At 37.7% G+C, this 22,695-nt stretch overlaps 1 protein-coding gene across 2 annotated transcripts in view; it reads left to right on the forward strand.

Moving 5' to 3' along the window:
• SGCG (sarcoglycan gamma) overlaps window positions 1-22,695 on the forward strand; it is a 93,106-nt gene that overhangs the window by 59,606 nt on the left and 10,805 nt on the right. For both annotated transcript variants that reach the window (XM_062195409.1, XM_062195410.1), the window contains exons 5-6: window positions 4,904-5,023; window positions 16,477-16,549. In XM_062195409.1, the coding sequence (XP_062051393.1) occupies window positions 4,904-5,023; window positions 16,477-16,549 (193 nt within the window). The remainder of the gene's footprint in view (window positions 1-4,903; window positions 5,024-16,476; window positions 16,550-22,695) is intronic.

Below are 22,695 nucleotides of genomic sequence, written 5' to 3' on the forward strand. Positions count from 1 at the left end.
AATAAATATATATGTCACATATATTTATATAATTATGTATTATACATCATATATATACTGTATAGTATATATTCTACAATATGTATTATATATTATAATGTATTTAATAAATATAATGTATTTTATTATATAATATAATGTATTTATATTATATATTATATGTTATATAAATATGTTATATATAAATATATATTGTATACAATATATAATATATTATATATTATAATTATATGATTATATTGTATATTGTTATATATGTATAGTATATAATACATATTATATACTATATATTGTAATATATTACTATGTACATATGTATGCATACATATGCATATAATTATATATAATATATAATATTAAGACATAATGTATAATATAATACATATCTAATATATAATATATTCAATATATTTTATATATAATACATTATATTGTATTATATAGTATATATTATATTTTATAATATATTATATAGTTTATATATTATATAATAAATATATTATATGATGAATATTATGTTACATTGTATATAATTTATATATTATGTATTGTTTATAATATATTATATATTGTGTATTATGTATTATGTTATATAATATATTATATAATATGTAATATATATTACATAATACAATACATATATAATATGTATACAATATAATATATACAGTGTATGTTGTATATAACATATATTATACAATTATATATCATATATTTTATATATTATATATAACATAATATAGTGTATATAATACATGTATAATATAATATATTATATTATATAATACAATACATATATAACATGATATATTATGTATATAATATATATTATATAGAATACATATATAATATAATGCATAATATACAATATATTGTGTATACTATATAATTATATTATATGGTATATATAATATATATTTATATAGTACATAATGAATATTATATATGATTATAATATGTAATATGTATTGTATATAATTACATATTATATATGTATATACTCGTATAAGACCTGTGTTGCGATGACTGATTATTAGAGAGTGGAGGCTTCCAGGCAGCAGAGGATTAGTTAAAAGTGATTTTTTACACCCTTTTGGAAGCCAACCTAAGTTTCCTTTATGAATATCAAAGGTGTTTATAAGAAGTAGTCTAAGTTTCACTTGCTTGGATTCACTGACTTTGTCTGCTCAAGGAGCTTTCAAGCTTGGTCTTTAACCTTTTCTATTCTATTCTGTTCTATTCTATCTTTTTCTAATTAATTTTTAATACAGATAAGGCTCATTAATGTCAGGCTAATAAAGTAAAGCCAAATATACAGATCATGCTGTGAAAGCAGTAGCACAAACTTAATCATGATTTTGTGCTTTCTGTCCATTACTTTCTCTACAATACTGCATGAGGGGGCTTCAAAAAGCAGAAAAATGGGATTAACGATAATACAAATTTTCCACAAACTCCTTGAAGTTCCTGGCATTTGCCAAATCACATTATGCATGGACCTTTCATAAAGGATTTTGAAATTTTAAAATTTTATTTTATTTATTTGAAGAGAAGAGAGAAACTGAGAGATAGTTGTTGCCCAATGCATGCAACAGCCAGGGCTGTGCCAGGCCAAGGCCAGGAGCCTAGAACTCAATCCAGAGGACGTGCCCCGTGTGGGTGTCAGGGACCCAAGGAACTGAGCCGTCACCTGCTGTCACCCAGGATGTGCACCCGCAGGAAGCTGTATGGAAAGCAAAGCCAGGACTCCCACCCTGGGATGTGAGCATCCCAGTGGTGGCTTGACCGCTGCACCAAACATCTGCCCCAGGATTCTGTGAGGTCTTTTCAATTATTTTGTATTTATTTGAAAGGCAGACAGGCAGACACAGAGCTATTTCCTGGTTCACTGCCCAGATGCCTGCAATGGCCAAGACTAGGCTATGCCAAAGCCAAGAGCTGGCCACTCGATCGGAGTCTTCCAGGTAGGTGACAGGAACCCAACTATTTGAGCCCTCACTGCTACCTCCCCTCCCATGGTCTGCAGGAGCAGAAAGCTGGAGTGGGGAGCCAGAGCCAGGATTTGAACCCAGTACTCTGATGCGGGACATCATCTTAAACATTAGGCTAAACACTCATTTCCTAATATTTGTTTTTAAATGTTGTTTTCTTAAATTAATGCTATCATAAGGGTAAAACAACTATTTATTAATGAGGCATATTGTATGTAAGGAAGAATTCAATGATGTTTTCACTTAAAATTCTAAGCCAATTTAATAAACTTAATCAAGTTATAAAACCATTAACTTTCTTTGTTCTGAAGTCTTTCATTACACACAGTATTGTGCCACATAGCTCTGTTCTTATTAAAAAGGTACAATTTCAGTTCTACTTAAAGATCTCTGCTTCATGAAATGATTACTTCCTCAGTTCTCCTCAGTGTCCAGTGAGCTTATAAAACGTAGAATACTAATAAAAGTTAAAGGATTCATTACAAATTCAGTAATTATGGGCGTGTTATCACTTGAAGAAGAGTTTCCTTTGATATGAAAATCATATTTAAATGTAAACATTTCGTGTCTATACTCTTGGACTAAACTGGAGATGGAACGTCCCCTCCAGGCCTTTGCCCAGGCTGTTCCTTTCACCTGGAGTGCCTCCTGCCCTCATCAGGCAGCTGTGAATTCTTTCTGCAAGGTCAGCCCAGATGTTGTCTTCCCCTGATACTGTTCCTGACCCCCAAAGATGGACCATGCATTCCTTATCAGGACTCTTCATGAATGCTGGCCCATGCTTCTTCAATCACAGCATTTAACAGATTGCCTGAAACTAAGTCCATGTGTGTCTCTCTTTGATGGAGTCTGAACCTCAACAAGCTGTGAGCTGTGTGCCACTCATTTATTTAGCCTTGGTTCTTAGCACAGAACCTTGCACATAAAACGCATTCAATCCACTTGTTTTGCATGTAAGGGATTCACTTTCCTCCATGTCTTTTCAGTAAGGATTTATATGGCTTTGATACTTTGATAAGTAAAGTGCAACTAAATCTAGTTGTTGAATATGCCATCAGTATATGAGTATATTAAATAATATACTTTTATTTAAATAATTTATTATTTAATATTTAAATTTTATTTAAATAATATATTAAATAATAGTTGCAGAAAAATATGAAGTCAAATGTAAGTTTAGCACTTTTCATTTAATAAGGCCTTCTAGAATTATTATATGACCCTCCAATGAACAGAACAGTGGACTTTTACTGGATACATTATTCTAATTTCTCTTCTTAATTTTAAAGTCAGGTAACTTCATATTCATCATTATATGTAAACCAGTGGGGCCAGCATTGTGGCACAGCAGGTTAAGCTGCCAGATGAAACAACAGTATCCCATATGAGCAGCAGTTTGAGTCCTGGTTGCTTTGTGTCTGAGCTGGTGTGCCTGGGAAAGCAGGGGAAGATGGCCCAAGTGCTTGGGCCCCTGCAACCACATGGGTGATGTGGATAGAGTTCTAGGCTCCGCCCTTCAGCCTGGCCCAGCCCAGGTCATCACCAACATTTGAGGAGTGAACCAAGAGATGAAACACTCTCTCACTCTTGCTCACTCTCGCTCACTCTCTGTCCCTCAGCCTTAGGGGAAAAAAAGGAGAAGAGGTAAACAGTGAACATAAATTTCAAAGGAAAACACACACAGTTATCCAAAAAAAGCCATGTTTTCTAAAAAAAAAAAAAGTAAACCTAGAAAAAGTGAAAAAAAATGGAAAAAGTGAACGTTATACCTACTTCTCTCAATAAAAATATGTATTTATTTATCTATTTTTATAACTGAAGAATCCTTGGAAGGCTTTGAAGTACAAATTAATAAATTTATATGAGAACAGGAATTATTTGGTGACCATCTTTAAAACTAATTAATTTATACATTAATTGAAAAGCTTTTTTAAATTTCTATCAGGTACCCAGCAATTTTAATGAGTACGGTGAGAAACACAAAACTTATAACACATGACCTGTTTCTCAATTACCTCATTTTTACAGCTGAGAAAATAAAACACACTTACACATTTGAAAATTCCGGTAGTTATTTAAGCAAATGATGAAAGCTGTGTTCTAGAGAGCTTGAGTCTCAAAGCTGCCTGGGTTAAGTGGACGGGAAGCACACAGGGAAGCTGGACGTCACACAAGGATGAATGCCTGGGATGCGTGTCCGTGTGCAAGAGTGGGCGAGCGGGTGAGAAGCCAAGCATGATCTTCCATGCCCCACTGGGCACAGTACCTCCAGGGCCTGGCACACAGTGGGCACACACAATCATGTGCTGAACAGATTTGTGAGATGGCAGATAAGATGTCTATAGCCCAGGGGAAGAAATTAAACTTAGAGATGAAAGTGAAATAGAAGGAATAATGTCACGAAGCAATCAGAAATTTCTCAGGGGAAGAACAGGAGGGTGTTGCCCCAGGCCTTCCCATGTGGTAAGAGGTAGGGGGCTCTTCTGAGAATAATGGCTGAGGAGACTCAGGGTGTGATTAAGCTTCTGGGTGAACTTCGATCCCTAAAGCAAGCTTTCTGTAATATAGTCTTTCATAAATCTCACATTTCAGAATGCAAATCCCCCGGTGGTTAATAACCAAATGAATACAACTTTAATTATGATTAAAATAAATATATTACTTTGGCAAGTTTTAAATTTATTCATACATATATTTGATTTAGATTAGCATATGCTTGACATAATTAATTTCAATACTATTCTAGACTTAAGTTTAAAATGCACAAAGTAGAAATAAATAAAAATATTGGTAAAAAGTACTAAATATCTGGTTATTTGGTATTGCTCGGTGATATGATGTATAAAAATAGAGGTTTAAACACTACTTATAATAAATACTTTATAATAAACTGTTTTATTATAATTCTTCAGGTCCCCAAATGGTAGAAGTTCAGAGTCAGAAATTTCAGATCAACTCCAAAGATGGCAAGTCTCTGTTTACGGTTGATGAGGAGGAAGTTGTGGTCGGCACGGACAGTCTTCGAGTAACTGGTATGTAGTAACTGTTGAAAAAATTGATTTCTCATGGAGTGCACTTCTGCAAAAACAAATTGTCCTTAGCGAGCTTAAGCCACAATATTTCAGGTAGAAAAGAAAAAGTAGCGTGCGTGTTTGTTTTTTCTTAATGGCATTTCTTTGGACATTCTTTGGAACTCTGCAAGAAGAATGAAAACCTCACCAATCTTCCACCATATTCGTACCCTTTGCTTCTCTCTAATGAGTGTAACCCAAGGGCTTATCCTGTATTCCTATGTCATCTGAACAGTCCAGGAATCTTCTCCAAGTTTCTTTTATTCCATTCTATCAGGTATTTAATGCCCCGTATTTCTAGAAAAACAAAAATTCTTGTTGACCTGAAGTTTGAATAGGGTTCTCACAAGACTTACTGGGGAGTACTAAAAAGAAGAAATTTAAAGAAAAAAAATTCAAAACACATTTTGAATTTGCTGGCTGAGTTTCTATAAAGAACAGGAGACACAAGCAACCAGATACTGGTTAAATCCAACCCAACAATTTCCTTCACTTTTCTGAACATCAACAGCAACACTAGTCTCTCGCACAATATTACCAACACTCCCAAATGAAAAGGAAGCAATGTTTCCTGACCTAGAAAGGAAATACAATCCTAACACAAGATTTTATGCAAAGTTTAATTCCTGACCAAACAAACTATAAAAAATCATAATCAAGTAAGTGCTGCATAGTCTAAAGCAGTAGTGATCCTGGTTCTTACTGAAATACTCCTACAGGGCGCTAGGAAATCTAATGAGAGGGAATTGACTATGGTCTAATTAATAAAGGACTAAGTAGCCCAAGTGCTGTTGCCATTAGAAATGCACTGATCAGCTGTTTTCTGACTGGAGGGTGCTAAAAGAGGAAGAAGGTTCCTGCTGTGCCAGAAACTCCTAGAAAAAGCAAAATTTTGAAGAGCTGCAGATCAAGTGCCTGAGAAAGAAGTTTGCCCAAAAAGATGCTTTGAAAGGCCAGGAGGAAACTTATCAATGAAAAAGCTGAGCACTACCACAAGAACACAGGCAGATGCAGGAACTGAGATTCAGATGGCAAGGATGGCAAGAGAAGCTGCCACCTCCCTGTGCCTGCAGAACCCAAACTGGCCGTCGCCATCAGGATCAGAGATATCAATGGTATGAGCCCCAAAGTCCAGAAAGTGTTGCAAGTTCTTGGCCTTGACCAGTTCTTCACTGGCACCTGTGTGAAACTCAACAATGCTAAAAGTTACATTTACCAAAATACTATTATAGTTGCTGAAATTCCATATCTCAGCTTTGTAAATGACTGCATAAATGTGTTATTTTTCTTTTCCCATTCTGTTTTTTTTATTTTTTTATGTCTTTTGCCCGTGTTTAGGTGAGCTATTAGTAACTCCATTACATATTGTGAATGTTATGATGGAATAAAGATGTTTATGTCCACAGATGTAGGTTATTCTGGAGCATCATAAGCACTCATAGTACAATTATTGAGCAAAAACTTGAACTAGCTGAACTGTCTATAAACAATTAAAAATGAATCTTAATAAATAATGAGATAGGAGAGGGAGTAGGAGATGGGATGGCTTGTGAGTGGGAGGGTGGTTATGGGGGGAAGAATGGCTATAGTCCTAAAGCTGTACTTTCAAAATTTGTATTTATTAAATAAAAGTCTTCTATAAAAAAAACCTTGAACTAGAAAGTGGGCATTTTATAAATAACATTCATGCTTTTTATTTATGTATCATCTCACGTAAGCTAGTGAACTGGAAATTTTGAAGTACCGAGTATAACATGTAATACATATAATGAAAGAAATTTTGTGGTCCTTCATTGATTATGATGTCGCTCAAATGCAACATGAAGAGTGAAAATTTACCAGACAAATACATTTAGGAATTTCTTTGCATTCTTTGTTCCTGGGCTTCAAAGCTATTTCCTGTGTTAGTGAGTTTCTTTAGGGTAAATGAACTCTGCAAAGTCATGTTAAATGCTTATAAGTGTGCCATGTTTTGTCAGAAATTTATTGACTGAGTGTAGTGTTGGACCTGTGTAAATAAATAGTACATAAATCTCTCAAGTGGAACCAAACAAAAAAAAATGAAAAATAAATGCACTGTTCATCGGTACAATTAGAAATCCATCTTACATCTAGTAAGTCAATTGAAAATAGATCCCAGTTAAAAATAAGAGTGAGAATGAGAGAGGGAGGATCTGTACAGATGGGCACACATTCCCACAGACTTGCCCCTAAGGGTGAAGTTAAAAACTTGCCATGGGACTCCAAATCTCATTTAGCTGGGTGACACTAATCCCATCTTATGTGACAAAGTGATCATATTAAGTATAGAATTGACCATATAGATAGGACCATAAGTCAAAGGGATCACATGAATAAGACCAAGTGCCTGGTAATAACAATAGATAGAATTACAAAGGGAATAAAGTTCCAACATGAGAAGCAGTCTACAGAGCAGACTCATAGAATGACAAATGCTCTAAACAGCACCCTGACCTCAGAATCAGCCCCTAAGTCATTCGGATCTGACTGAAAATACCATGAGAACATTTCATGCGTTTAAAGCCAAGGCAAAGTGGCAAAAACGGTTCTGCATGAAAGATCTCTCAGAGTGAGACCCCACTGGAAAAAAGGGACCATCAAAGAGGGATGTACTTTTCTCTGAAGGGAGGAGAGAACTTCCCCTTTGCATATTGCCCTGTCTAAAAACCGACGGAGTTTGTAGACTCAAAAGGCTTCCATAGCCTTGGCAGCTCATGTCAAGAGCTTTGGGTGATCACTGACGTCACAAATAAGAGTGTCAGTTGTTAAATCAACAACAGGAGCCACTGTGCACTTGCTCCCCATGTTAATGAGGTGTACTATGGGAATTAACAGTAAAACTTGTCTTTAAACTGTACTTTATACTTTGTGTGTCTGTGTGGGTGCAAATAGTTGAAATCTCTACTTAGTATAGAGTTGGTATTCTGTATAATTAAAAATGAATCTTAATGGAAAATGGAATGAGAGGGAATAGGAGTGGGATGGGAAAGGGGGGTTGGAGGGCAGGAATGGGGAGGAAGAAACACTATATCCCTAAAAGCTATACATATGAAATTTGTATTCATTAAATAAAAACATTCAAAAAAAGAAAATAAATCCATCTCACAACAATTCAGCTTAAGATTTTTCAGCTTTTGAATTCAGAACAAATTATTCTCAGAGTGTTGAATCTGGCTCATTCCAGGCAAGAGCTGTGCAGTCCAATCCTCTTTGGGATGCTAGGTGGTGACCGAGGCCACGGCTCCCACCCAGCCTCTCAGGCCTAGGGAAACACAGCAATGCTCTGTGGTGCACTGTGCAGCAATAGGGTAGATGTGTAGATGGATTCCATGTGTTTTCCACTCTCTTTTGATGAGTTTATTGGGATGCTTGCTTTAGTTTGAACATGATGTGGTTGCCCAATTAACAGAGTGTTTAAAACCCAAAGCCTTATGTTCATGGAGCTGGCATGAAGAAAACTTAATCCAACTGTGGTGTCTGAAGGTGGGGCCTTTGGGAAGTAACTGGATTGGATTAGGTTGCTAGAGAGGAGCCCTATGGTTGGATGAGCATGCTCTTTGACCTGCTGCTTCTTGGCTCACTGTGGGATAGTTTCTCTGCACACAGTCTGCCATCCACCACCTTCATCAGACACCAGAGGCTGCCCAGTAATGGACTGTGAGCCTCCAAAACGGTGAGCTGAAATAAACCTCCTTCCTTCATAAGCGGATCTTTTCAGGTGTTTGTTATAGTGGTGTAGTGACACAACCCCAGTGTAATTGGAGAAGCTTCTGTATTGAGAGTGTGGGCGTTAGAGGTCTCGATTGTATTCCTACCTCAACAGGTACTAGCTGCATGACCTTAAGCACGTAACTCAGTCTTCTTGACTATTTCCTCACTTCTAAAAATGGGATGAGAATGTCTACTGTACTCTCGCTTAAGTGTTTTAATGTCTGCAAAGGACTGCACAACTCCTAATAGAATATTATTGCACTGTAGGGCCATGCACTCTGTAAGGAAAAAGTCTGAGCAACGGCTAAGATTGCCTCATGCCTAACCCATCCTTCAGGAAATCAGAGCCCATGAGCTTTTCTGTAGCCCAGGCTTCCTTCTAGGCCATGATGTTGTTATTAGAGAACTGATAAGCAGCTATGTTGGTAACTTGCACAGGTACATCTGAATCAGCTAGACAGCTTGTTTAAAATATCTGGGGCTTCATCCCCAGAGTTTCTGATGCAGTGCGTCTAGAATGGGACTTGAGAATCTACGTTTCCAGCAAGTTCCCAGGTGATGCCGCTACCACAGCTCCAGGGACCACACTTTGAAAATCACTTCTCTATACTAACTTGACCCAAGTCAGCAGAAGCAACAGGCCAGCGATGTATAGACACTCCTGAACACATACTCATACTTTCAAGTTATGCTTTATCTTCCATTTCATAATATTTTTTGGCCTAAAACACAAATTTCTCCCCAGCTCCTCCTCTCCAGTGAAGCCAATTAGAGCAAATAGGAGGATTACTTCACCAAGTTTGTGGGAAAGAGAATTATCAGGTAAATTTATTTGGTGCAAAATAATTTGAAATACAAGCTGTGAGGAATCTACAAAAAGCTTACCAAAAAATGAGTGTTAGAAAAAGCCATGGATTTTAAAATTTTTTGCACTGAAACTGAACTTTTATTTTCCATAAACTTTTTGAAACACCCTCGTATACCCTTGCTTCTGATAACTGAATACGTTCCTTGTCATTATGCATTACACTAATATGAGTTCTTGTTGCCAGGCAACCGTGAGTGGAGAGTGATCAGCACTATTCATTCATTCATTCATTCATTCACTCATCCATTCATTCATTTAAAAGGCAGAATTACAGAGAGAGAGACAGAGATATCTTCCATTCATTAGTTCACTTCCAAATGGTTAGGGCTGGGCAAGGCCAAAGTCAAGAGCCTTGACCAACCCCTGCTGTCCTCCCAGACACAGTAACAGGAAACTGGATGGAAAGCTGAGCAGCTGAGATTTGAACCAATGCTCACACAGGATGCTGGCGTCTCAGGCAGCTATCTAACCCTCTGTGCCACAGCACTGGCCACATCAGTACGGTTTTGACCAGACTTTAACTCTTGTCGGTTTTCTGATACGTTCTTAGCTTTTTGTGATTAAAGAAATTTTGTGATTAAATTTTGTGACTAAGGAAACCCTAGAAATTTCACAATTCTACTGTTCACTTCTGGTTCTGACTCTGTGTAAGATCTGCCTTCTCTCTCTCTCTCTCTCTCTCTCTCTATATATATATATATATATGTATATGTATGTATGTATATGTGTGTATACATATATATGTATGTATATGTATGTGTGTATATATATATAAAGCCATTACAAGGGAGAACGCTTGTTTGGAGGAAAGACTGAAAGTGATGTGGGCAAGGGTATATTAGTCTTACTCCAGACTCTTGTCTTACACAAAGATAAGATTACTAAGTGCAGACATATATAAAGTGCATAAAGTGATGACAACAGATCTTCAAAAGATGAGAAAGTGAACACACATACACGCGTGAGCATGGATTGCCCCACATGGAACACATAAGTGGGCCAGGGGATTGTCAGAAGGGAGGAAAGTTGGGGGAGGGGAGATGAAGGGCACACCTGTGTAGCATCTCTACCCCTGGTCCACAGTGAAAGAGAAGGAGAGCAAGGGAGAGCTCCCAGGTTGTTGGCCTCTTTTATAAAGTGGGACTTGTGCCTCTACTGACCTTAAGCCACTAGGGAATTATATGGCACCTCCATAAATTCTACATGGACCTTAATATCCACATTTTCATGGCTTCTTCCCTTAGGTGCTAGATGAAGCAAGTGTATCCTGGGAAAAGGGGCATTTTGATTGACAAGTAGGACAGTATTACATTTAGGACTTTCAGAGTCTTCTAGTTTATATAGACCTAGCTACACCACATCAAAAGCATTAAGACCAATTAGTATGTTAATGGCATGCCAGGCAGTTGACAATGGTGACCTGGACTTGATGGTAGCATTGGTCCTAGAGGGAAGTAAATTCCTCCAAATTAGTGTCTGACATGTAGAGACAGACCAGCGGATTCCCTGGTGACAGGCATCCAGGGAGAGACTTACTTATGATATTTGTTTCTGGACAATGGTTTACTGTCTAGGTGATGACAGTATTTGTTTCTGAGTGATGGCATTTTTCTCTGGAGAATAGAGAAGCCTTGAGCAGGAGACTATATTTGTATAGCAATAAGCAGCAAAAGCTCATACTTTACATACTAAAGTTGATGATACCTGGAGACAAGTGGGTAAGGTGAGTTACTGGGTGTGAGCTCTCTATTTCCCAGGACAGAAGTCCAGGCTAGAGACACAAACATGGGCATCATCATCCAGCTAAGCTCTGAAAAATGCCAACATTAGAGGCTAAGACCAGAGGAGAGTGGGAAGGCACAGAAACGAGGCGAGAGGAGTAACACGATAGCCATTCTGCTGCAGGAGAAACTGCGTTCCCACGGCTTGGGTCCAGATGACAGAAAGTAAATTTACCATAATGGAGCCCATTGCTCTGTATATGAGAGCATTTTCACTGGAGTATTAAAAGCAAAAACAGTTCAAAGTGCTTACAGACTGGGCAGAATGGGAGGCAGTAGAAACATGATGTGCAAGTTTGGCAAGGATGGGAAGCAACGGAATTGTTTTGCACCACTTGAAAAGCCCCTCTCAGTCCACAAATGCTCAGTGAATAAGTGGAATTAGCCTGATAGTTACCAGTATAGATGCAAAAGCCTAACATGTACTTGGGTATATATTGCTCGGTTTTATCCATGAATTCTTCAACTACTCTTTCCACCATTTCAATCCATGTTGTACCACAGCTCCTCACATGAGTATCATTCATCATTAAATGTTCTAAGGTCCAGAACAGCAGGGTGTTGTCCAAATACTACTACTTCAGAGTAGATACGGCCAGATCAGTTACGTTGTCTAATCTCAGTGATATGTACTATAAACCAGGAGAATAAAAGTGAACACTGTAAGACTATTTTCCTTTTTTTTTTTCCTCCTTTATGGCTATACTTACTTGTATAAATAATGCATACTATAAAGGGTTATTTTAATGCATAATTTACATAATGACATGGTATAATAGAACTTTCTTTCTCTGCCTAAAACTTAGATTACACAAATGCAAGTAATGTGTTCTATTTTCACACACACACAGTGTTAAACTGATGACTTTGTCATATAATCTTGGTTGGAAATACTTAAATATGAGTGCCAACATGAAAGAAAAAAAAGTACATTGAAAATCAGCAACTATTTACGAAGAGTCATTTTATGAAACCATTTAGGAAAAAAATTTTTTATTATATAGGTTCCAAGGAATATTTACTTTGGAGTTGAATACTGATGATGTAATCAAGATCAGATAATTTGAGTACTTAGAATTTCAATGATAGAGAAACTGCTGCTGTTATTGAAAGATAAAACATACCAGTTTATAGCTGCCAAAAGTGCAGTACTATCATCACATGCCAATGTAATATCACTAATTATGCTCATCTTAGAAGATAATTGGCATGAACTTAGAATTGAGTTCCGTTTGCCTATTAAATAGTGCCACTGACAGTGTGAATGATTTCAGGTCTTAGAGGAAAAAGAATGAAACTGTGCTCAAATTAAAATGTCTATGCTGGAGTGAACGTTCAGTACAGCAGTTAAATGCCCCTTGGGATGCCTGCATCCCATATGCCAGTGCCCGAGTTTTGAGTCCTGACTCGGCTTCCTGCTAATACATACCCTGGGACACAGCAGTTGATGGCTCAAGTGTGGGGTCACGGCCATCCACATAGAAGACAGATTGAGCTCCTAGCTTCTGGCTTTGGTCTAGCCCAGTCTTGGCTATGGTGGTCATTTGGGGAGCAAATCAGCAAATGGGAGAGTCAGTCTCGCTCTCTCTCTCTCTCTCCCTCTCTCTCTTTCTTCTCTCCCTCTTTCTTTCTGCCTTTCAAATAAATAAAACTTCTTTCTAAAAATAACAAATGTAACTACACTACATTGTTTTTCTAGCTTGATTTTTTAAAGGATATAATATATGCGTATAGAGAATAGAATTGTTTGCACTTTTTTCTCAGTATTATATTTTTGTATATAACCAGGAAAAAATAATTACATTAAATTTTATGGTCTACATTTCTTTTTGTTTCATTTAGCTTAGTCATGGAAAGAAATCATTGTTGTTTGAGGATATGTAAAGACCCTTCTCACAGCACAGCACTACTCAAGCAGTGCTATTTGAAACACAGTAAATCTATTTGTGTAAAATTATACTGAGCATATTTCCACTTGTCTTGTCAGTGAATCACTTCAAGTAGATTTTTTCTTTTTTAAATATTTTTATTTATTTATTAATTTTTATTTAAATATTATTTATTTATTTATTTGTAGAATTACAAACAGAGAGAGGAAGAGACAGGTCTTCCATCGGCTGGGTCACTCCCCAAAAGGCCACAACAGCCAGAGCTGCACCAATCCAAAACCAGGAGCCAAGAGCTTCTTCCAGGTCTCCCGCACAGGTGCAGGGGTCCAAGGACTTGGGCCATCTTCCACTGCTTTCCCAGGCCATTAACAGGAAGCTGGATTGGAGGAGGAGCAGCCAGGACTCAAACTCGCGCCCATATGGGATGCCAGCACCGCAGGCAGAGGCTTAACCCACTACACCAGAGCACCCACCCCATGGAATTTTTCTTCACTTTCCTTTGATATTTTGTAAATCAGGAGAAGGAAGGAGGAAAGAAAAGGACATGGGGCCTACAAGTATTACACAAGTTTTCCACTCTAGGCAAATAGGAATGTCATCTGTGCTTCTAGCAAACCAGAAATTATTCTATCACATTTGATTGGCACACTTTATTGTGGAAACACCAGTGTTCAGTATAGCCTTACTTAATGTAATACTCCCTTTTAGCAAATAAGTTTGCTTACGTGGCACTTACAGGTAGTGTGACCCATTCCAGTATCTGTTTCTCATATGAATATTACTTACATGAATTATGATAAGAATTTTCATGATATGTTAACCTTCATTTATATATCTTCATTTATTTTAGCTGATCATAGCATTTATGTAAATCATGCTACTAAATCTGGTTGTAGTTTTAAAAGTTCGCTTTGTACTGATATAAGTCTCTTATGTGCCACAAGCTATTATTTCTTGAATGAGGATGTCAGTATGGGTTTTTGTCATAGCTTCATGTTTAAAGAAATCCATGATGGCGGGAATGGAGCTAACAGAGCTAGTAATTTGTGTGGATGATGTGAGGGTATTGTGAATTGTCTACTCAATGTAGGATGCTGAGAAGACTTTTGTCCAGAATGGTGGTTTCTTAACCTAGTGTCTGGGAACTTTCACTCACACAATTTTTTCCCTATATCTAACATCAAAACTAGTACAAGCATAGACTAAGAGATGAAAAATTTATTTCCTAAAAAGGAAAGTCTACACAATGTGAAGAGGAGTCCTGATATCCTTATGGAACCAAGATAAAGAAAAGCAAATTATTTGTAAGATGTAACCACAGTCCTAAAACAAGAGGGTGCCTAAACAAGATAATCAGGCCTAAGCCAAAGCGGGCCTAAGCCACAGTCAGAGCCTACAGCAGAGTTAGGACCGTGCCAGAAACACAGCACCTGGCTAAATCATAATGGGTGCATGTGGGCAAGAAATAGTTTGAGCACAATGCAAATGATAAAGCTGTATTTCCATGCTGAATCCATTACGTTTCCAGTGGATCGGATTGCTATCTTCGTGCCCACGCACAATACATTTTGATGCCCACTGGGTAATGCTGTCCTTGAAATCCTTGTCCACAAACTCCCTATGGTCATGTTTGCTCTTTTTTTTTTTCTTTTTTTTTTTTTTTTTTTTTTTGACAGGCAGTGCGGACAGTGAGAGAGAGAGACAGAGAGAAAGGTCTTCTTTTCCGTTGGTTCACCCCCACCCCGCACCCACCAATGGCCGCTGCAGCCAGTGCACTGTGGCCAGTGCACCGCGCTGATCCGAAGCCAGGAGCCAGGTGCTTATCCTGGTCTCCCATGTGGGCCCTGAGGACTTGGGCCATCCTCCACTGCCCTGCTGGGGCCACAGCAGAGAGCTGGACAGGAAGAGGAGCAACTGGGATAGAATTCGGCACCCGGCTGGGACTAGAACCCGGTGTGCCAGCGCCACAGGCGGAAGATTAGCCTATTGAGCCACAGCACCGGCCTGTCTGCTCATTTTAAAGTCCAGACCCACTGCATTTTACTGTGCAGTCCTCGGTGGTAAAGTAACTCTTCCCTGCTGACGACTCCACAATAATGGAGCTGCGCTTTTCTCCCGGCACACTGCTTTCTGTCTTTTGTCTTGTTTGTTAACAGTGTATAAGAAGTCTTATAAAAGTCTGGACTCTGAATTCAGGGTACCCTAGGCAAGTTAACTAACCTTCCTGCTCGTCAGTTCCCTCGTCAGTAAATGGGATGATAGTGCCTCCAGCACAGGCACCTGGGTATGAAGCTAGTTAGGATGGAACAAACTGCTGCCGCTTGCCCCTGTGTATTTCCACACGACTGGCTGACACTGGGCCTTGCGTGGAATTAAGTTCCCGGGCTATTGAGACGGAACATTCTGCTTCCTAGAAATTTTTAAATATTTAAAGTTTTTGTTTTTCTGTGTGCCTTAGAAATAAATGGCACAAGGCACAAGTGACACACATAAAACCTAGAACTGATCTACTTACTATTACCTAAAAAGTATGTGGACATATGCGAAGTGCAACAGAAACGTTTTAACTTGAGGGCTAATGTTGCTCTCTAGTTTTAACATACGTCTTCTGCTTTGTAAGTGCTTTGAAAATCATATTTTGTTGATTGGATATTGTGATAACCTCAGAAAAGGGAAGGAATTGTGCTGATTTTTTTCCCTGTAATTCAAACATGTGCACAAATTCGGCAACAAAGGACAACATCGACTCGTGCTTTAATACACAGTCAACCCATATCCATGGGTTCTACATAAATGAATTCAACCATGGAACAAAAGTATTTGGAAAATTGCCATGTGCACTGAATACGTGCAAACCTCCTTTCTTGCCATTATTCCTTAGATGATAACCATTTGCCCAGCACTTACCCTGTGTTGGTGCTGTAAGTTATCTGGAGATAATTTAAAGCATAGAGGAGAATATGCATAGGTTATAGGCAAATACTATTCCATTTTGTACAAGGGACTTGGGCATCCATGGACTTTGATATCCACAGGGCTGCTGGAACCAACCCCCCACAGATACTGGGAGATGACTGTGTAGACTAAGAGTTCAATGTGTTTGATGCCATCAGCAGTACTGATGTATGCTTCATTTTCCTTTAGGACCTGAAGGAGCTCTTTTTGAACACTCAGTGGAGACACCTCTGGTCACAGCTGATCCATTTCAAGACCTTAGGTATTAATTTTTGTTAAAATATAAACAAAAATTTTATAAACAAAGCCTCCTAGGGAAGACAACTGAATATATGCTGAAATAATATGTTTGCAATCAATACCAGATTTCTTCTTATTCGATTGATCATCTGTTTTCATGACATTCTGCTGAGAAAAGTCTTCATGTATTAAAATCTATAGGGGGTGCAGAAGTCCCACAGAATCTGTAGTCTTGCTGTCTGAGTCCTGTGCCCCTTTGCTCTCCACATCCCTGTGCTTCAGTGCAGGCTCTGGGCCATACCAGCAGCCTACTCCTGCCTCCAGTTTGTTCCTCTCCAATCTGCCCTTCACACCGGTGTCAGTGACTTTGCCAAATGCCAGTTATTTAAAACTCTACGTTGATCATTAGCCCCAAAGGACCCCTCCACATGCTCGTGGCCTTTCATGGTCTAGGCGACGAGCAGTGGCCCCCACCCTCACCGGCCTCCCGGGCATGAGAGGCTGTCATATCTTTCCACCCCATATTTTGCACAAGATGTTGCATCTGACTGCAGTGCCCCTCTTGGTATACCAGCCATCTCTACACTGTCTACAAACAAGTTCATACCTTTGTACTATTTAGGGGAAGTGAATAGTGCCCTATATAGTCCTTGAAATTTGCAAAAAGCATTCTTGAACATGTCAATTTAGTTTAAAATTTTTAAAAATAAATGCACTATTAGTAGAAAACAGAATATTTCAATATCAAAGACATAAAGAACTCATATTTTCAATAATATTAGAAATCTTTGGTATACCTCTTTTGATCCATTGTAGCAAACAGCATAAAATTCACCATCTTAACCATCTTCAGCACACAGTTCAGCAGTGTTAAGTACATTCACATTGTTTTACAATCATTCCCTCTGTCCCCCATCTCCAGAACTCTTCACTTAGCAAAACTGAAACTGTACCCATTAAACTTTTCTTTCTTCCCTCCTGCCAACCCCTGGTAATTGCCATTCTGACTCCACATCTATGAATTTAACTTCAGTGAGCACCACATGGAAATGGGCCTGAGACGTGGTTATTCTGTTGTAACAGGTATATTTCACTTAGCAACCTTTGGTATATCTCCTCAACCTTTGGTATATCTCTACACAATATCCTCGATATACAAATCTCCTAATTCCGTATGTAAACTTTTTTATAGTCTTTGTACTTTTGTGTATTTCAATTTGTCCCTAGACAATTGAAGGTCATTTAGTGCTGTAACTGTTTACTCTAATAATATATTTCTTCTAACAAAGCCAAATAATATTTTTAAACAAATGGCCTTAAAGTCCAAGATATCACTTAAGATCACATTTAAAATTTGAAATTGAAGTATATGCTGGGCAATTAGTGTTTTATAATAAGTAATATGTAATAAGGAAAACAAAACATAGTTGGAATCTCAGTTTAATACCGACAAGCCAGGTGTCCTTGGCCAAATTAACCCTTTGAGACTGATTTTTCTCATATTAAAATACTAATAGTAACCCCTTCCTCGGAGTATTCTAGGAAAGATTTTATAAGAAATATTTAAAGTAGTTTGTAAACTGGAAAATCAAATACAAATAATAATCTTTATTATTGTTTCTCTACTAAGTAGATAGTCACACTAAATAGGAGTTAAGAAATTTATCATTTCTCTTATCTTTTATTGCTAATTAAATATTAAAAGAAAACAGGAATTTTATTCATCTCACCCACTTAGAGAACATTTGCATCATAAAAATAAATTGTGGCTATAGTCAAGTTATAACAATGTTCATTAATTTTGATAGAGGATTACAAGAGCAGTATTAAAGAATTATTATAGCTAGAGAAGAAGAACATTTTACTCCCCTAAGATAGAAAAATGATCCAGTAACTTTTAAAAATAATCCCACTAAAGCCATTTTGAAATGATAAAATAATATAAATTGTATAGATGTCAAGCCACTTTATAAAGTGAACATCAAAATTTTAAAATATATAGAGCTTAAAATTAAATAATTCATCTCATGTTGCCTTATGAGGACATAAATCTGCTCTCTCATACTGCAGGCTCTTGATGAAAAAGAAATTGCAAGAGTATTTTCTTTCTTCTAAAATGTACACAAGGAGGTTTAGATACCCCAAATGTTTTCACCAAAGAGATTAAGCAAATAATGAAACTGTGAATTATTTGAGGGACAAAGTAAGGATGGAAGGTTTGAAATCACATTTATTGAATGTCTTTGACTGCCAGGAACTGTGTTGCTTTCATATAAATTTTCTCATTTAATCATCTAGACAGCATTAAATGTAAACAATTTTATCATTTTACAAAGGAGGAAAATGAGATCTGGACAATATCAGGTTTTACATTACAAAGCTAAAAGTGTAGCTCATAATTCAAATCCAAAGTCTATGTACATTCTATGCACTGTTCCCACTACTTTTTTTTTTTTTTTTTTTTTTTGACAGGCAGAGTTAGACAGTGAGAGAGAGATAGAGAGAAAGGTCTTCCTTCCGTTGGTTCACCTCCAAAATGGCTGCTATGGCCGGCACTCTGCGCCAATCCAGAGCCAGGAGCCAGGTGCTTCCTCCTGGTCTCCCAAGCACTTGAGCCATCCTCCACTGCCCTACCGGGCCACAGCAGAGAGCTGGACGGGAAGAGGAGCAACCAGGACAGAACCGGCGCCCCAACCAGGACTAGAACGCAATGTGCCGGCGCCACAGGCGGAGAATTAGCCTAGTGAGCCACGTCACCGGCCTTAATTTTATTAATAAAATGAGAACAAATTTCATAGGTACAATTCTCAGCATATAACCATATTTCTCTCACTACCTCCCCATATCTCCCTCAATCCTCCTCCTTTATTCCTTTCTTCTTTTTTCTTTAATTTTTAAAAGATTTATTTATTGAATTGAAAGGCAGAGTTACAGAGAGAGAGAGAGACAGAAAGAGATAGAGAGAGAAGATCTTCCATCACCGGTTCACTCCCCAAATGTCCAGAACAGCTGAAGCTGGGCCAATCCAAAGCCAGGAGTCTTCTTCCAGGTTTCTTACGTGGATGCAGGGACCCAAGCACTTGGGCCATCTTCACTGCTTTCCCAGGCGCATTAGCAGAGCGCTGGATTGGAAGTGGAGCAACCAGAACTCAAATCGGCATCCATAAGGGATGCCAGCACTGCAAGCTTTTGCCACTACATACAGCATCAGCCCCCTTTTTTCTTTAATTTTTGCAAAAACATAATTTCATTCCACTTAGGCTTAATGCACCACTAGCCATAATATTCAATAAGTAAAATGTAGAAAGACACAGTTCCACAGGAGTGTAAACAAAGGCTAAAAACAGCAATCAAATCACAAGATGTCTATTTCATTCCTATACATTTTTTATATTCAACATTAACTACTATATATCAAAGAAAACACATGGTATTTGTCTTTGGGGGACTGGCTTATTTCCCAAAGCACAATGGTTTACAGTTGCATCCGTTTTTTGCAAAAGACAGGATTTCACTCTTTTTTATGACTGAGTAGTATTCTATAGTGTGTATATACTACATTTTTTTTTATCCATTCATCAATTGATGGACATCTGGGTTGATTCTACAGCTTAGTTGTTGTGAATTGAACTGCAGTAAACATGGTGTCCCTATTAATACTTAAGTGAACCTTTAAGTGATATAGTCTTTTATTTGCTATCAGATTTTATGAATTGATTACATGATAGTCATACTTGCTTCCAAAACTTCTTATCATAAATTATTTTCACTTTTTAATTTCTGGGTCCAGTAGTGTTACCATTCCTGGCCCAAGGAAAGTGAAAAGTATTCTAGAATATCCTGACTAACCCAAGAAAGTATATAATAAAGATCTTGGAAGATAAAGATCACATTACATTTATAAATATATCTGAAACATATGTTTATCAATCAGAACTCAAGCTTTGATAGAAAAGGGAGATGGCTATTATTTTCTTTAAGACAAAAAATAAACAACTTATATGAAAGCTATATTTGCTAACTTATGGCAAAATTAGTCACCAAAGAAAAAAGTATGAACTTTGATATACCACCTTCAAGCTTCATTCATACATGGTGTAATTCATTCTTTTTGTAAAAAAACAAAAGTTACACCACAATCTATGAAAATTGCTAGTATATGGTGTTAAAGGCATGTTCTTGACCTTATTGAATTTATAGTGCATTAGGAAAAATGTGCAAATTAGATGGATATAATTACTTGCTAGGATGCAAATATAAATTACAGTAGGGGTATAAGAATGAGCATAAAAATCTTCCCAGTAGAACCTAAGATGATATCCCAGTATTTGAATCCTGTGCAACCCTATGGGGATGGAGCATTGATTAAGTAATTTATTGTTTGCAAATTTCTGAGAATGATGCCTAGCACACAGTCAGTAATACATGTATGTCTTTATTTGATAAGCAAAATGTGCAGACATGGAAACATTAGCTCCTGTTGCAAACATTTATAAATACTGGGACTTACTTAGTAAGAGTTTAGAAATTCTAAGTTCAACTAGAAACCAAGAAGGAGTAGTTCCCAGATCCTGTAACAAAGAGGAAGCTCAGGGTCAGAGCAGAGAACCAGCACTAACCCAGGGTACTCAGAGAGAATCAAGATCACATTGATGCTAAGACTTTAATGCTTATATGGTGACTCAAGATTTCAAGCTATAGCCCAGTGTGCATGTTTAAATCCTAATCCTGGCCTTACTTAAAACTTACTTAAACCTTACTTAAAACATGTGGCCAGCAGCTCAAGGATGTATAAGAAAGTTGCTGTCTTTAGGCATGTGTTGTAAAACACCGACAAGAAAAAGAAATCATAAACTATAAACCCTTGCCTGGCCAATAATTGGATGACCACATCCATTACACCCCATTTCATAGGAACTCCAAATTGGAAAATTAGCATAAAACATCACCAAAGTCTGAAATCCACAGGACAATTTAAAAAAAGAAAAACTCCATTGAAGAAATTATCCCATTGCCAATGACATAAAGGGATATATGGGAATAACCCCCACTGAAGATAAGCTTGCTAAACAGAAAAAGACAAATGGATAAGAAATTGAATTACTGTGGTGTTACACTTTGAACAGGATTCAGCTCCCCAAAGCCATGCAGAAATTTAAATCCCAAAATCTGATGTTAATGGTTAATAAACCAATGTTGGCGGCTGATGGATTAAGAGTGAAGGCTTGATGGATTATTTCTGAAGGCGGAGCCTTGAGAAGTGCTTGGATTGAATTAGGTGGCTAGGCTATGGGCCCCATGATTAAGTCATAATGGCTTTATAGAGACACATGGACACAGAGGAAGCGCATGCTCCCTGTCTCTCTACTTCCTGCTCACCATGTGATCATCCTTTGCCATCTTCTGGCTTCACCTAAACAGGGGCAGGGCTGTCTGATCTTGAGCTCTGAACCTCCAAAACCATGAGCCTAAATAAATCTTCTCCTTCCTCAGTAGCTCCTATCAGATATTTGCTCTACTAATGAAAAGCTGACCCATACACATGAGTAAGAATCAGCAGCAGCCACAAGTAACCCCCAAAACTGTAAGTAATAAAGCAAAGTGAAGAGATTTTAAAGTATTATGAATAAAATGTTCAAAAAAGAAAAAAATTAATAAAAATGGAAGAGCATATGAAAACTAGCAAATATGGAAAATCACACAACATAAATTATAGAAATAAGACATCAAATCATTGAAATAAAATTAGTAGGAGCCCAGCGTTGTGGCGTAGTAGGTAAAGCCACCACCTGCATGGCTGACATCCCTTATGGGCACTGGTTCGAGTTCCGGCTGCCCCACTTCCAATCCAGCCTGCTGCTAATGTGCCTGGGAAAGCAGTAGAAGATGGCTCAAGTGCTTGGGTCCTGCACCCACATGGGAGACCAGGAAGATGCTCATGGCTCCTGGCTTCGGATCGGTGCAATTGCAGGCATTGCGGCCTTCTGGGAGTGAACCAGCAGATGTCAGTTCTCTTCTTTCTCTCTCTCCCTATGTCTCTAACTCTGTCGTTCAAAAGTAAAATCTTTTTTAAAAAATAAATAAAATAAAATAAAATAAAATCAGTAGAACCCAGAACTTCATTTCTGATATCCTTCTCAAGCACCTGATTCTAGGGCTGGAGCAGGG

The sequence above is a fragment of the Lepus europaeus genome, chromosome 6, assembly GCF_033115175.1.
Source record: "Lepus europaeus isolate LE1 chromosome 6, mLepTim1.pri, whole genome shotgun sequence".
Taxonomy (NCBI): domain Eukaryota; kingdom Metazoa; phylum Chordata; class Mammalia; order Lagomorpha; family Leporidae; genus Lepus; species Lepus europaeus.